General features: G+C 57.3%; 2 protein-coding genes across 4 annotated transcripts; both read right to left on the reverse strand.

Moving 5' to 3' along the window:
- Positions 1-447: 447 nt before the first annotated feature.
- Positions 448-3,842, reverse strand: SLC35B2 (solute carrier family 35 member B2). Of its 2 annotated transcripts, XM_055406300.2 has the most exons (4): positions 3,705-3,842; positions 2,999-3,195; positions 2,671-2,825; positions 448-1,968 (listed from the first exon to the last, which is right to left on the reverse strand). In XM_055406300.2, the coding sequence occupies exons 1-4, from the start codon at positions 3,713-3,715 to the stop codon at positions 1,030-1,032; spliced, it is 1,302 nt and encodes a 433-aa protein (XP_055262275.1). In that variant the 5' UTR covers positions 3,716-3,842; the 3' UTR covers positions 448-1,029. The 2 variants fall into 2 exon arrangements, with proteins under 2 accessions (XP_055262275.1, XP_088687565.1); XM_088831439.1 differs by lacking the exons at positions 2,999-3,195; positions 3,705-3,842 and having other exon boundaries at positions 2,667-2,803.
- An 898-nt stretch (positions 3,843-4,740) lies between these two features.
- On the reverse strand, positions 4,741-12,238 carry NFKBIE (NFKB inhibitor epsilon). Of its 2 annotated transcripts, none has more exons than XM_055406304.2 (6): positions 11,635-12,238; positions 9,227-9,329; positions 8,264-8,486; positions 6,765-6,853; positions 6,478-6,654; positions 4,741-5,777 (listed from the first exon to the last, which is right to left on the reverse strand). In XM_055406304.2, the coding sequence occupies exons 1-6, from the start codon at positions 12,000-12,002 to the stop codon at positions 5,712-5,714; spliced, it is 1,026 nt and encodes a 341-aa protein (XP_055262279.1). In that variant the 5' UTR covers positions 12,003-12,238; the 3' UTR covers positions 4,741-5,711. The 2 variants fall into 2 exon arrangements, with proteins under 2 accessions (XP_055262279.1, XP_055262278.1); XM_055406303.2 differs by having other exon boundaries at positions 6,415-6,654; positions 11,635-12,237.
- Positions 12,239-14,592: the final 2,354 nt, after the last annotated feature.

The raw sequence follows: 14,592 nt of genomic DNA on the forward strand, positions 1-14,592 counted from the left end.
GAGGAACCTGGTGGGCTATGGTCCATAGGGTCACAAAGAATTGAATACAACTGAAGCAACTTAGCACATAATACTTTCAAAAGTCCCTTTCCTAAGCTTTGCATATACAGACAATTTTCTACTCAAAAATTTGAGTTTACTATGGTAGTACAAAAGCATACATTCTGTACTTCTTTTGAGTTTTGATCGTTTCCTGGGCTGACAGTATGAGGTAACTTCACTGGTGTTGCTGGGCATTGAGTTGCACTTTCCAGTAAGCCACCAGGCCACAAACAAGGACAAAGAAATAGTACATGTTAACAACCACTGTTGTTTTTTTTTTCACTTTGAGTATTTAAACAAGTTAAACATCTGACACTTGTAAAACAGAAACTGTAGGCTGTTCTGAGCTAATGGAAGTTTTAGGTATCTGAAGTTGAATGTGGTCAACCAAAACACAGGACCAAACCCACTGCAGCAATTTAATTTAATAAAATAAGAGCAAAAGTTATATTTCCGAAGTACCAAAACCTGCAACTGGTTCATAGGGCAGAGCCTAGAGATGCAGGAGGGGGGGGCTGGCGGTGCTGGGCGGGATTCCCAACCCCTCGCCCGGCACAGCACCATCGTTCACTTTCTCCCCTGGGAAAGCAGCACTGGGAGCCTACAACACTTGTGCTTCTCTCACCAGAGTAAGAAACGCATGTCTCGGAGTCCGAAAGGGCAGTAGTCAAGGTAGGGGACAAGCACAGGTGAGGCACTAGCAGAGCCTCCAGGGCAAGACTTCGGGCAACCGGAGAAGGAAGGGGCTTCGGAAGGCGCCGCCACCTTCTCAGTCCCCCACTGTTCTCTCCACCCCAGGAAGAATCCTGCCCACTGGAGGCTGCGTGACTTAAGGCAACGGGGAAGGCCGCCTCCTGGGCTCCCTGCCCCCTGCTGCAGTGCTGGTTGAGAGACCTGCATCTTGCCCTGGAGCCAGCTGCCTCCGAGAAGTGACAGTAGGAGAGAAAAACTGGTACAGTGAGTGGGTCCTAGTCATCCCTTGGGCCCTTAGACCTTCTGCACAGATGACTCGACTGGCATGGCCTTCTTTCCCCGCTGCTTTAGACGGCCCCGGGCATAGACCCGGAGCAGGAGGGCAGCAAAGACCACAGCCACTCCCAGGCCCCCCACCACCGTGACGGTGTGGCCGTAGAGGAGGCAGGAAAGGAGGATGGCAAAGGCCTGGCGGAGGGTCATGATGATGGTGAAGACGGCAGCCCCGAACTGCCCGATGGTGTAGAAGATGAAGAGCTGGCCACACGCAGAGCAGATGGACAGCAGCAGGGTGTGTGCCGCGAACTCGCTGTGTCGCCCCATGAAGCGGATGCCCTCCAGGAGGGCCCCCTGCTCTAGCAGGGAGCCCACCGTGAAGAGGCAGGAGAAGAGGTTGACCCCAAACATCATCTGCACTGATGACATCTTATAGGCGAACAGGGCGTCCTGCCAGTTGGAGGTGAAGCTGTCGAAGGCAATGTAGCCTGCCAACAGGATAAGGCCTGAGAGCGTGGTGGCCGGGGAACTGTGGGGCTCCGGTCCGCTGGACAGCAGGAACATGCTGACCCCAATGGAGATGAGGCCAGCCGTCAGATATTCCCAGTGCTCATAGCTGCGCCGAGACACCAATTTTCCCATCAGCATAACGGGGATCACCTTGGAGGCCTTGGCCAGCACCTGGGTGGGGAAGCTGACAAACTTGAGAGCTTCGTATTGGCACCAGCTGCTGAGCACATTCGACAGGCTGGCAAAAGAGTACCGGTACATGGGTGCCCCATGCCGGGGCTGCTTGCATAAGATGCAGTAGACGCCAGCCACCATCAGGGCCAGGACACGGTTCATGAGCACCAGGAACTGAGAGTCCGAGAAGCGCTCGCCTGGCGACGTGGCCGTGGCCCCGTAGCTGCGGGTCATCACTCTTTCCTGCAGCACTCCCCACGTCAGATAAGACACCTTGATGGGGCAGGGCAGAGACAGCGGAGAAGATACACAAGAGAAGGAAACAGCAGGCAGGCCCCAAAGCATCCTGACAACCTCCTCCTTTCTCAGGATGATGTTGAAAATGATTAAGACGGATAGCATAACTCTCTGTAGTAACTACAAGTTACTTGCCTCTTCTCTCCCAAACCTGGACTCACCTTGTTGAGAATCAAGTGTGTGTGAAACACAGTCAGGAATGCTTTAAGACTGACCAGACCCTGTTTGTCCCCACAGTAGGCTATGTTAGAGCTGACACATCCAAGTATTTTCTTCTCTATTTTCAACCAATTCCGGGGCTCTAGACTTCTTAACGAAGACTGGACACCCGTAAGTCCAACTCAGCATAAGGTGGAAACAGAAGTGCCCACTCCAACATGCCGTGGGGTCAGCGTCTCAGTGTCCCTTCTCACATGCAGTAGTGGGGGAAGGCTGAAAATTTTATCGGTCCATTTATGGTGTATGAGACACCTCATTACAAGAGGAAGGGAGAAATCACGGAGGATAGAGAGAGAAGGAAAGACAAGATAGTGTTTCCTCCAACCACCCCTAAGATGATGGTATGCCTCTGGGAGAACACACAACACAAGCGCCAGCAAACTGTTGGGACTGGTGGGGTGCGAGCTCTGGCTCCTCGGGGACCCCACCCAGGGAAAGCAGCAGAGCCCACCTACCTACCTGGAGCCCCGAGGCACAGAACAGCAGCTTCAGGGCCTGCCAAGTGGGACTGGTCTCCGCTGGCTCTGCCCGGGCAGCCAGGGGAACCTCATCCGGGGCCTTGGGCTCATTGCCAAACACACAAGTTTTCACCAGGGGGAAGCAGAGACCCCTACCTGGAGAAAGTACACAAGGTGAAACCGAAACTTCTGCCGAGCACTTCCCCTTCCCCACTGCTGCCAGCCTGCCCTGCCTCGCTTGCCAAAGCACATCCCCTTTGCACTGCCGGCCAACTCTACTAATTTTTAATCTACAGCAAGCACACTTCCCCCACCCTTTCCCCACACACCTGTTTCCAGGTAGTTCTTCCGCCTGAAGTACTGCACCAGCAGGTAGCCAGGTACCATAAAGCTTGCATAGCCAGCCGCGTTCACCAAAAAGCGGAAGAACCAGAGCTGAGTCCACGACTCCGGAGGGGCTTCGGGGTTCTTCTCCCCACCTGCCCCCAGGGAGGGGAGCGCAGCCAGCACCACCACTGCCCACCACCTGCGGGCACCGCGGGCAGAATGATCAGAGTACAGCTCCTCACCCTCTGGGCCCTCCAGAGGGGACGACACCGGAGAAGGGCCCGGAGCCTCCTCCCCGCCCCCCTCAGCTGCTGGCCAGCACGGACAAAGAGCCTCTCTCTCTCCTGGGGGCAGGGGGGCGGCGCGGGCCAGGCTGGGCTCCGTCCGTCCCCAGGGGCGGACCCGCCCCTCCGGCCGCACAGGTCGCCCTCTGTTCGCTCCAGCGCCCGCCGGCCGCTCCGGTGAGAGGCGCGGCGCCCCCCGACCCCGCCCTCGGGGCTCCCGAAGCGGCAGGGCCCCTCCCGCGACTTCTCTCCGACCCTCCCGGAGCCCCCGAGGAGCACAAGGCCACGGCGCGTCCCACCCGCGCCGGCTCCGGGCCGCGCTAGGCCGGCCCCCGCCCGGCCCCCCGCGCGCGGAGGAGCGGCAGTCACGTGTCGCGGGGAGCGGTCACGTGGGCTCGCCGCTCCCCCACCCCCTAGTCCCCACCTGGGGTCCATGGTCCCGGCTGCGTGGGGCGGAGCGGGGCCGGGGACTGCGGGGCCCCGGGCCGCGCGCTCCCTCCGCTCCCACCGTGGCCTCCGGGAGCCGCCGGCCAGCGGAAGTGCAGCGCTCTTCCCGCCTCCCTCCCGCGGCCCCCCCTCCGCCCCCGGCCGCGACCACGCAGCGCCCCGGGCCGCCGCCGGGCCGTAGCGCCCCCTCGCGGCCCGGCGGGAGACGCGGCTCGGCGCGCGGGAGCCAGGCGGCTGTGTCACTGGGGAAGCGGGGGGCTCCAGCCCGGTGCCGCCTCCTCTTCGTCATCGCCCGCAGCCCTGTCCACCGGCCTGGAGGTGGCGGTGGCCACTGCCGTCCTAGGGACGCGGATATGGAGGTTCTGCATTCCAAGTGTATCCCCGTTATGTTACCGTTTTAACAGCCCCCTTAAGTTACCACTTCCCCGTTTTCTGGCAGGTAGATGTCTACTTGCTTTGGGAGCTTGGGCTGGCAGTTCTGTACCCCCTATCCCCATGACCTTTGAGGATGTGCGTGACCCATCCCCCGTGTACCTCGCCCACTCATCCATTCCCTGCAGATTCCTACTGGCCTGCTCCTGGTTCTAATTCACCAAAAAACCTTTCCCCAAGGAAGCTCTCCCCTGTCCCCTCCTGAAGCTTCCCAGGTGGCTCAGTGGGAAAGAATCCACCTGCCAATGCAAATCGAGACACAGGAGATGCAGGTCCAATCCTTGGCTCAGGAAGATCCCCTGGAGGAGGAAATGGCAACCCACTCCAGCATTCTTACCTGCAGAATCCCATGGAAAGGAGCCTGGTGGACTACAGTCCATGGGTCGCAGAGTCGGACTCGACTGAGCAACCGAGGACGTGTCCCCTACTCAGGCCTCCCCGACCACCAGGTATGGCCCTCCACACGGTCCATTGTTCTCCCGCCCGTGAGCGTTTCCTTCCATTGCAACTTGCAATTACATGTTTATTCAGACGTTTATGATTTTAATATCTGTCTCACTCACTAGACTATAATCTCTAAATGGTCAGAAACTGTACTGCTTTATTCCCCAAATTCTATCACAGCACAGATCTGCTTTATTCCCCAAATTCTATCACAGCACAGATCTGACCTAATAGATGCCTCAAACATATGTGGAATGAGAGATAAAAACATACAAAGCCACGCTCACTCGTTACTCTTCACAGGCTAGCCATTCTCCCCAGGCTCTTCCAGGGCCGTGATGAGGCCTCCCACTTGCATCTTCTCACTCTTTCTCTTCCTCCATCCTCTGCATTTCCACAGAAGGGGCAAGAGTCTGGGCTGGACAGAGAGGCCTGAGGACCATCAGCCTCCCTACCCTCCCTGGCAAGGCCCTACACTGCTCAAGTACCAATTTCCCTCTCTCTGCCTTCACCACAAGGTCACAGGACAGGTCTGTCTAGAAATCCCCAGTGCACACAGGCACGCACGCACGCACACGCAAAACAACAGCGGGTGGGGGTGGGAGTTAAAAGTCTCTGCCATTTTAGTGTCATGTTATTGAAACTTCCCCTTCCCCAGAAGTTCAGGGCCTTCTGTGTGAAGACTTTAAGCAACAGTGTTTCAGAGTCCTCCTTGGCAGAGAGCTGGAGCCCTTCCGGAGCCCTGCTCACTCACAGTTCAGTATCTCTCTTCATTTGGGAGAGTCCATGTTGTCTTAACTGGTTGGCAGCTTCAGGCTGACCCCATGTGGGAAGAGATGAGAGCCCCTGCCATCTTCGACAGAGGCCAACAGGCTTCGCCCACGCTGCCTGGGGCTTTGAGGAATCTTCTCTCCACTCCAAAGCTCTTCCTTCCAGACTGGCTCTCTCACTTGGGATGGTTCCTCTCAGCTCAGGACTGTGCTGGCCCCAGGCTCTGGCCTTAGCAGTTCCCAGGACACACGGCCTGGGCCCAGACTGCAGCAGCTGTGGCTCCAGCTTCCAGATGGGAAGAGGGGGAGCATCCGGGGTCCGAGAGCCTGTCCTGGCTTCAGTCAGCACACAGCAGTGGCTTTCCGGAGATTTTCAGGTCGTCGAAGGGCAACAGGGCAAAGGGCTGAGGAAAGGAATGGAGAAAAGCAGGATTAGGGCCCGTGGACAGAGGCGGCGGTGGGGGAAGGGAGCTGGGAGACCCATTAGGACCTTTCCTCCCCACCAAGTGATCCCTGAAGGACATCAGGGAGCAAATCTTCCTACTAATCCCCAAAACAGTGGTCCCTCAGGGCAACTGGGGCCTGTTTTTGTTTTGGGAGTGGAGGGTGGGAAAGGGCACTCACAAAACATTTTGAATTATTTTTTACATCAAATATTTAAAAATGGGAAAGACTCTACAGAAAATCTAGGTTTCATCTCTCTTAAAAAATCCAAGATCTGGAAATTCTGGGCCCATCTTCCTCCTCTGCAGGAATCTGCTGAAGCTGAGTAGAGCGAGTGACCCTCACACAAATGACTGTCTGGTTTCCCACAGGCCCCAGCACCTGGCTGTCTTACACCCAGCCCGCTTTAGCTGCATGGCTCCAGCAGCAGTCCCAAGTCCGGACCCCGGGTCCTGAGAACATAGGCTGAGAGAGTGGCAGAGTCGTGGATTACAACCCCAGGCTCCTAACTCCTTGGCCCTTTCAGCTGTGATAGCTCCTGTTTCCACTAGGGATGTGGGAGGCCCTGGACAGCAGAGCTGAGTGTCCGCCTCTTACATCCTCAGCCAGGTCCTGGGGAGTCTCATCCTCCACGTTTCGCAGCAGGGAGTCGGCACCTGCCTCACACAGGGTGGACGAGATGCTGCTGAGGCCCCGGCCCGCTGCCAGGTGCAGGGGCGTGCATCCATTGAGCATGCGGGCATCCACGCGGGCCCCTGCCTGGAGGAGGAATTGTACCAGACCCCGCTCCTGGGTCTCCACGGCCAGGTGCAGCGCTGTCTTCCCACTCGTGCCCTCCTGGGGGGAAGAAGGATGTCAGCCAAGGCCCTCAGAGGAGGCATGCCTCTAAGGAGAGGGGCCCCATGCCTGGGCCCTGGGCCCGGCAGCTCTCTGATGGGCCACCTCACCTGCACGTCAATGTCAGCTCCGTTCTGAAGTAGCAGTTCCATGAGTGGCCGGTTCCTCTGCAGGGTGGCGATGTGGAGACAGGCCAGACCTGAGATGGAGTGAGGATGGGGTGAGGGTGGGGGTTGCATCTCCCAGCTCGCTTTCCCTTTCTTCGGGGACCTCCCTGGCCCCTCAGCCCCAAGGGACACCCCCCCCCCGCCCCAACCCTGCCTACTCAGTGCCTCTGATCACAAGACTGTTAAAACACAAACCCAAAAAACCCCTCAAAAGTCTGGGGGGAGAGGAACTCAAAGTTTCCACCTTTTCAGTCACGTTATTGAAACTTTCACGCTTCAGGAGTCAGGTTGCCGAGTGACACCCCCCCATACACACACACCCTCCCCCACCACATACTGCCCTCCCCTGTCCACGCACACACACACAGTCTTTTTGTAAAAGTCACCTTCCTCAGAGCTCTAGGGATCCTCAGGCCCCCAGCCCCTCCCCGGGGGCTTCCTCCTCCCATAAGCCCCTCTAGTCTTTGTGCTGGCTCCTTGCTGGCCTGGGTGCCCCTCTTCCTAAAGAACTCGATGCAAATTCACATCCCTCATCTCTTTCAAGTCTCTGCTCAAATGTCCCTGCTGCATGAGGGTCTCCCGGACCACTCTGTTTAAAAATCCCATCAAGCCCCACCCCCCACTTCAGTCCCCTCACCTAGCTCTCCCGTCCCCACAGCGGTGACTGCCTGTTAACCTGCCAGAGAACTCACTTCTTATGTTTATTGCTTGCCTTAGACATTCTCTTGTTTTGCTCACAGACGCAAGTCTGGCTCCTACAATAATGTCTGGTACAGAAAAAGTTCTCAGTACATTTTTGTTGAATGAATTAATGAGTTCATCTAATCTCTGTCGAACTGAATATCTTTTTCTTTATAACTTTATTGATTTGTTTTCAGCCGTGCTGGGGTCTTGGTTGCTGCGCGGGCTTTTCTTTAGCTGTGCTGAACAGGGGTTACTCTGCTAGCTACAGTGCTACGGCTTCTGATCGAGGTGGCTTCTCTTGTTGCGGAGCACGGGCTCTAGGGCACCCGGACTTCAGTAGCTGTGGCTCATGGGCTCAACAGCTGCAGTTCCCAGGCTCCAAAGCGCAGTCTCAGTAGTTGTTGTGCTTGGGCTTAGTTGCTCCACAACATACGGGATCTTCCTGGATCAGGGATTGAACCCATGTCTCCTGCACTGGCGGGTGGATTCTTTACCACTGAGCCACTAGGGAAGCCCCCCAAACTGTACATCTTGAGGGCAGAGCTGAGCTCTCTGCTTAGCATATAATAGGTTCTCCATAAATTCTAACCAGAATCCATCCATTCATTCACCCTTTCATTCAGCAAAGGTATTCTGTGTACCTGTGTGCCTAGAACTGGAGATGCATCAATAGACAAGCTGTGGCCCTCCTTTCCTTGCGAGTGGGGTCCCTGTCTCCTGTCCCCTCCTCCTCCCATGGGCCCTGAGGCCACCTGTACCTTGCCAGTTTTGCAGCTGGAGGTCCAAGGAGTGAGGTGGTCCTCTGCCCGGCTCTGGCTGCCCCTCCAGTAGGCAGCGGGCACAGGCCAGGTGTTGGCGTTGACAGGCCACATGCAGGGCTGTGTCGCCATGTCGGTCCTGCAGCACCCGGCTGGCCCCCTTCAGCACCAGGGCCTGAACTGCACCTGGCTGGTCCAGATGTACAGCCAGATGGAGTGCTGTCTGCAGGCACAAAGAGAGGGTCACGGGGAGGCTGCAACGTGCTGCAACCTCTGGGAAACTGCTGGGGTGGGCATGGGAATTGCCAGTGGCCAGCCCCTTCTTTAAGGACTGCTTATAAAGGCTATGGCCCTGGTCTTCCTTCTGTTATCCCCTATCAAACTCTCGGGGCCCCAATTCTGGAGGTAAGGCAAGGCAAGTGGCCCTCTGCTATTCTTTAAGTCCCCTTAGCGCCGCTCCTCCCCACCCCCACATCCTGGAGAAAGGACAGCCAGGGCAGGGAGGGACAGGGCGTGATGGTGATGGTGGGAGCAGAATCTAGCTTCTCATCTTCTGGGGAGGCCTGTTATCCTAGGTGAGGGGCTGAGGTCTCAGGGGGAGGCGACAGAGGCATCAGGCAGGCTCTGCGTGGCACACTCCTCCTTGAATGCTCCCTGCAGACATCATGTCCTGTACGAACACCTTCCCTGGCTGCTTCCCACAGACAGTGGTTCCCACAGCAGCTGGCGTGTGTCTCTATCACGACTCTTGTCACCGTGCTGTGTTGACACAAGTCCTCTAGCCCAGGCTCGAGCACCTTGTGCACAGAGTCTGTTTCCTATTTGTCCCTCTGTCCTCAGCTTCTTGCTCAGTGTCTGGCATATGGTTCCCTGAGGGAGCAGCCAAAGGATGCTGTCTGGTGGCTGGGGATGGCTACTGGGGCAGACATAGGTATCTGGGCTCAGCCCACCATCTCCACCCACCTGGTAAAGGTTGTTCTGAATGTCCAAGACTTCCTGTGGCAGCAGAGCCAGGCAATACAGCAGCACGGCGGGGGCCTCGTGAATCACCGCCAGGTGGATCAGCCTGGGAGGCAGAGGCAAGGTTTGGGGTTAGGGCTCAGGCCAGAGTGGGCTGGGGTTCTGGGGTTAGAAGGAACACATCAATGTCTAAGTTGCCACCCAGAGGGTAGGTGCAGGAAGTGAGAGTTTGGGCCAGGAAGTGAGGGTTGCTGCGGGAAGCCAGGATCCTGAGGGTGGAAGCTCCAAGTTCCCATCTCTGGCCTTTGGGAGGGCCGTGGCTGAGTGAGAATGTGGGCAGAGTGCTGACGGGACAAGGTCCTTCCTGTCCACCCTGCCCACACCCCGCTCCCCTCTGGCCCCCTGGGGCCCCCACCAGGCAGCTGCAGCTCAGAGCCAAACTGAAAGCCGCTGGGGTAGCACAGAGGTGGTTTCCAGGGCTGGGCTCCCCACCTCTGCCCCCCTCAATGGGGAGGGCAGAGAGGGCAGGGGTGGGGTCACCCTCTGTCCCCTCATGAACACCTCCCCAAAGAGAGGAGACAAGCTCTTGGAAGAGGAGCAAGGAGACAGGGCAGCACCCTGTCCTGCTGCCCTCTACGGGACGGCCAGAGGCCATTCTTCAGACAGCAGGGCCGGGACGGGGCCTGAGCTGGGGCCCCGCTCCTGTGTGTGCCGAAAATGTGTGCCTGGTGTGGGGGATAAAGAGCCTTAACCTGGGGCGGCCAGGAGGGGAAGTTCCAGCCCTGGGGTTTCCCCACATCAGGTGGGGAAAATGAAAGCCAGAGCCAGAGGGTCTAGGCCAGGGAGGGCAGCTGCTGGAGCATTCGTCAGGGGGAAGCCTGGCTGAAAGGCCCGTCTGGGCTGGGGAGGGGGCTGCTTGGGGCAGGAGGGGGGGCCGGCTTTGGTGGCTGGCGAGGCCCAGGAGAGAGGGAGGGAGGAAGGGAGGGAGGAACCGCGCTGGAAATCCCCTCGGCCAGGGCCTGCTCTCTGGTCACATTCCTGCAGCCACCTCCCTCTCTCCCTCGGTCTCCCTCCTCCCACTTCCTCTTCCCATTTCCATCTGTCCTCAGCCCAGACACCTCCGGAGGGAAGAAAGCATCCTCTCCTCTCAGGGAACCCCCTGGGGGGTCTTGACACCTCCCTCCCCGCCACCAGGCCTAGATTCCACATCTGTCTCTAACTAGAGGCGATTAAAGCTGGGGCTGAGAGGCTAAGCAAGGGGGGCAGGGCCGAAGCCTCCACTCCCTGGGTCAAAGGTCAACCACAGGTATTCTGCACAGAGCCCGCACAATCTTGGTTGTGGGCCTGAGGGCTGGTGATCTCTAGGCACAGAGGACAAAAAGGCCTAGGGTCACCCAGTGGGTCCAGAGTCTGTCTCTATCAGAGGCCACCCAGGACCTTTGCATCTCCAAGAAAAGCAGATCAAGACAGATAGCTCCTGCCTCCTCATCCCCGTTCATTCCAGCATCCCAGATCCAGGATCCCAGCCCCCCTCCACTCTGTTTCCCATCCCCAAATCCCAGCCACCCCCTCTCTTGTCCATCTTTTCTTCCTGAGGGGCGAATCCTCACCTGGCCAGCCCCTACCACATAACTGCCTCTTACTTCAACTGGCCCTCTGACACCCACCCCCCCAGTCTCCACCAAGCTCCACCTGGGCCTAGGGAGGAAGGATGAAGTGAAGGGGCCACATAGGACAGTGAGGGGGATCTGTAGGGCTCAGGAGGTGGAGAGTGTCGGTAAGGCTGACTCTAGCCCTCACTTCCCCTTTCTCAACAGAGGAGGAAGTTAGCTGGGGTAGCCAGCCGCCTGTCTGTCTGCTGGGGCAAGAATGCCCCAGCCTGGCTCAGTTACTCCACAGGCCAGCCTCAGCCATGCACCCCTGGCAGCGCCTCGGACCCCAGCTTCCTGGGCCCACTTGCAGCCTGTCACTGGCGCCTCTTGTTCTTTGAAACAGGGCATTCTGAGGTCAGAGGCCGGGAATCCCAGATATTAAGCAAACAAGGATGCCGTGTCCTCTAGTGAGAAAAACAAAACAAAACTGGGCTGGTCAGGGGAATTTTCTCTTCCCCGGGATGGTTTACTGGTAGATTTCCAAGATGCTAGCTGGGGTTCCAGGTGCCTGGTAAGGGCCCTGCCAAAAGGTGGGGCAGACAGACGATGCCAGGTCCTTTGGACTGGGTCTGGCTACAGCTCAAAAGTGGGTTGAGAGTTCAGTTTGAAAGAGAGAGTGGGGACCGCCCCTTCCAGAGCTGGTGCTTTTAGGGATCCTCACGTAGGGAATGCCTGGTCTGTTGCGGCTCCTGGGGAAGGCCCAGAGTGAGCATCGGGAGGGAGGAAGGGGTCTTCTCTTAGCCTAGCCCCCATACTCACGTGTCTCCGTCCTCGGAAATGTACGTGAGTGCTTCCAGCTGCTGAGGGCTCAGCGCGCCGGCGGCGGGGAGCGGAGAGTCTGGAACTGCGTCCTCGGTCCTGGGGTCCCCCGACAAGGACAGGGGCTCGGTGAGCGATGAAGAGCCGTAGGTGGAGTCAGCCCGCTCCCCGTCCGTGTCTTCCTTCTCCTCTGGCTCCTTGGCGGGTCCCGGAGGATGAGTCCAGGGCTGGGGGCCCCCGCCGTCTGAGGGCCCCGAGGCTGGGCGCGGGGTGGACTCGGGCAGGGAGCGCAGGGAGCGCAGTGACTCGATGCCCGAGTCATACTGGCTCTCATCGGTCTCGTCTGGCCCCTTCCGCGCCTCCGACATCCCCGCGGCGCCGGCCCGCCGGGCCCGGTCCCAGCAGGATCCGACTCCTCGCCGCCTTTCCGGGGTGCGGGTCCGCCTCACAGCGCGGGCGCGGGACCCGAAATGGCCTCCTTCCCGGGCTGCGGGGGGCCCTGCGGGGGTCGGCGAGAAGCGCGGCCGAGGCTCGGAGCGCCGGCGGGGTCCGCGGCAGCCGCTACTCAGGGCGGCCGGGCAGCCCGCTCAGACGCGCGCGCTCGCCCCGCCCCCGGCCCCGCCCCCGGCAGGCGCCGCGCTTCCGGACGGAGGCCCCGCCCTCCGGAATCCCCCTTACCCCGCCCTCCGCTTTGGCTCCGAGTCAGGGGTTCCCCGGCCCTGACTCACTCTTGCGTTAACTCATCGGTTCATTCATTCATCCAACCGTCCCTTCATTCACTCTTTCCCCCTCCCTTCATTCCACGTATTAACTCCGTGCATTCTTTCTTTCCTTCCTTCACTTCCTCTGTTTTCTTCATTCATTTTCCCATTCATTTATTCCTCGATTGTTTTACGAGGAATATATATGTTAAATCGTCTTCACAAGCTGGGCGTCTTCTGGGGAGGGCCTGTGGGAGGTGGGACGGGGAAGCGTTGCTACCTGTCCCCGACCCACTACTCTCAATTTCTCTTGCTTTTCCCGGAGACAAAGGGGACACCCATGTCTTTAAAGGAGTTCTCCCTTTGGGTTCTGGATCCAGAGTCTCCTGTGCCAGTTTTTCAGATCACATAGAATTGGACATGAGGATGTGCTTTTCGCAAGTGGTTTTTCTGTTGAAAAGACTGTGGTCTAAAAAAGCAGAGTGGTCATTCCTCACAGGGATAAAATACTGGTCTCAGACAGTAACAGCATCTGGTTGGGGAAGTGTAGTTCCTCATGGTGGGGCCAGGATGGGGAGGCCCCAGACATTCTGGGCAGCACTCTGCTGAGGTCTCCTTGGCAGCCTCAGCCCTAATACCAGCACATCTTTTCCCCTTCCCCATCCCTATTTTCCCTGGGGCTAGCCTCAGGAAGCTGTAGGCAAATCCCACCCACGTGGTGAGCCCCAAATCAGCTGCCCAAGATTTATCCCCTTCCCCAGGTTCTAGAAATGCTCTTAGAAAAATAACCCCCAAGAAAACATCTCCCTTTCCCAACTCTGGCTTTGAAGGAAGGAAGCCGGGGTGTGAATATGCAGCTACTAACCAGTTTCCCTCCCACCCTCCCCATGAAACCTCAGTTTCCCTCCCACCCTCCCCATGAAACCTCATTTTATTCATCCATTTGATAGATATGTAAGGAGCTTCTTCTATATGTCTGACATTGTTCTCTCTGTTGGAGGCAAAACAGAGGCTCACAGTAACAGTAATAACCAACTGCCAACAAAGGTCCGTCTAGTCAAGGCTATGGTTTCTCCAGTGGTCATGTATGGATGTGAGAGTTGGACTGTGAAGAAAGCTGATCGCCGAAGAATTGATACTTTTGAACTGTGGTGTTGGAGAAGACTCTTGAGAGTCCCTTGGACTGCAAGGAGATCCAACCAGTCCATTCTAAAGGTGATCAATCCTGGGTGTTCATTGGAAGGAGTGATGCTAAAGCTGAAACTGCAATACTTTGGCCACCTCATGCGACGGATGACTCACTGGAAAAGACTCTGATGCTTGGAAAGGTTAGGGGCGGGAGGAGAAGGGGACGACAGAGAATGAGATGGCTGGATGGCATCATCGACTCTGTGGACATGAGTTTGAGTGAACTCCGGGAGTTGGTGATGGACAGGGAGGCCTGGCGTGCTGTGATTCATGGGGTCGCGGATAGTCGGACACGACTGAGCGACTGAACTGAACTGAACTGAACCATCCCCCCCCAAACAAACAAAAAAAAGGTCCCATGGTTCCAGCCTTCAAAACCCCCTAGCAGTTACAGCACAGAGGATTGGGCTAAGATAGGAGTGAGAACAGGATGCTGGAGGGGTGCAACATGGGGCCAACTACCCAATGGGGTGAGCAGTAGAAGAGGTTCCATTAGAACTGGAAATGCGAAGGGAAGGGGGCTGGGAAGAAGTACCTAGTCTCTGTTTGGGAAGAGGGTGAGTGGAGGGAGAAAGGAGAGGGGACGACAGATGGGAGGAGGTGACCCAGTGGTTTCCATCCCCCAAGGCTGGAGTGGGGAGGATGTTTTAAGCATGAGAGGGTGAGGAGCCATGAGGGGAAAGCCCAAGGAAAATGAGGCATCTCCTTCCCTTGGGGTCATTGTGACTTCAGACATCCTCAACTTCCTCCCCCGACCCGTTCCTCTCCCAATCTCAAAGGCTGGAGCAAAAATACAGACCTTAACCACTTCAAAATCATCTCCATTTTAAAGCTGGGAAGCTGAGGCCCAGAAAGGTGAGTTGACTTTCCTAAGGTCAAACAATCTGAAAGTGAAGAGCTGTGTTTTCCTGTTCCCGATACAAAACTTAAAAAATGTTTTCAGTGAGGGACTTTCCTGGTAGTCCAGGGGTTGAGACTTTGAGCTGTCAGTACAGGGGGCTCAAGTTCCATTCCTTGTCAAGGAACTAGATCCTGGCATGCCACAACTAAGCCCTGGTGCAGGTACAGC

The sequence above is a fragment of the Moschus berezovskii genome, chromosome 23 (genome assembly GCF_049115385.1).
Source record: "Moschus berezovskii isolate FMDL1 chromosome 23, NW_MosBer_1.0, whole genome shotgun sequence".
NCBI lineage: Eukaryota > Metazoa > Chordata > Mammalia > Artiodactyla > Moschidae > Moschus > Moschus berezovskii.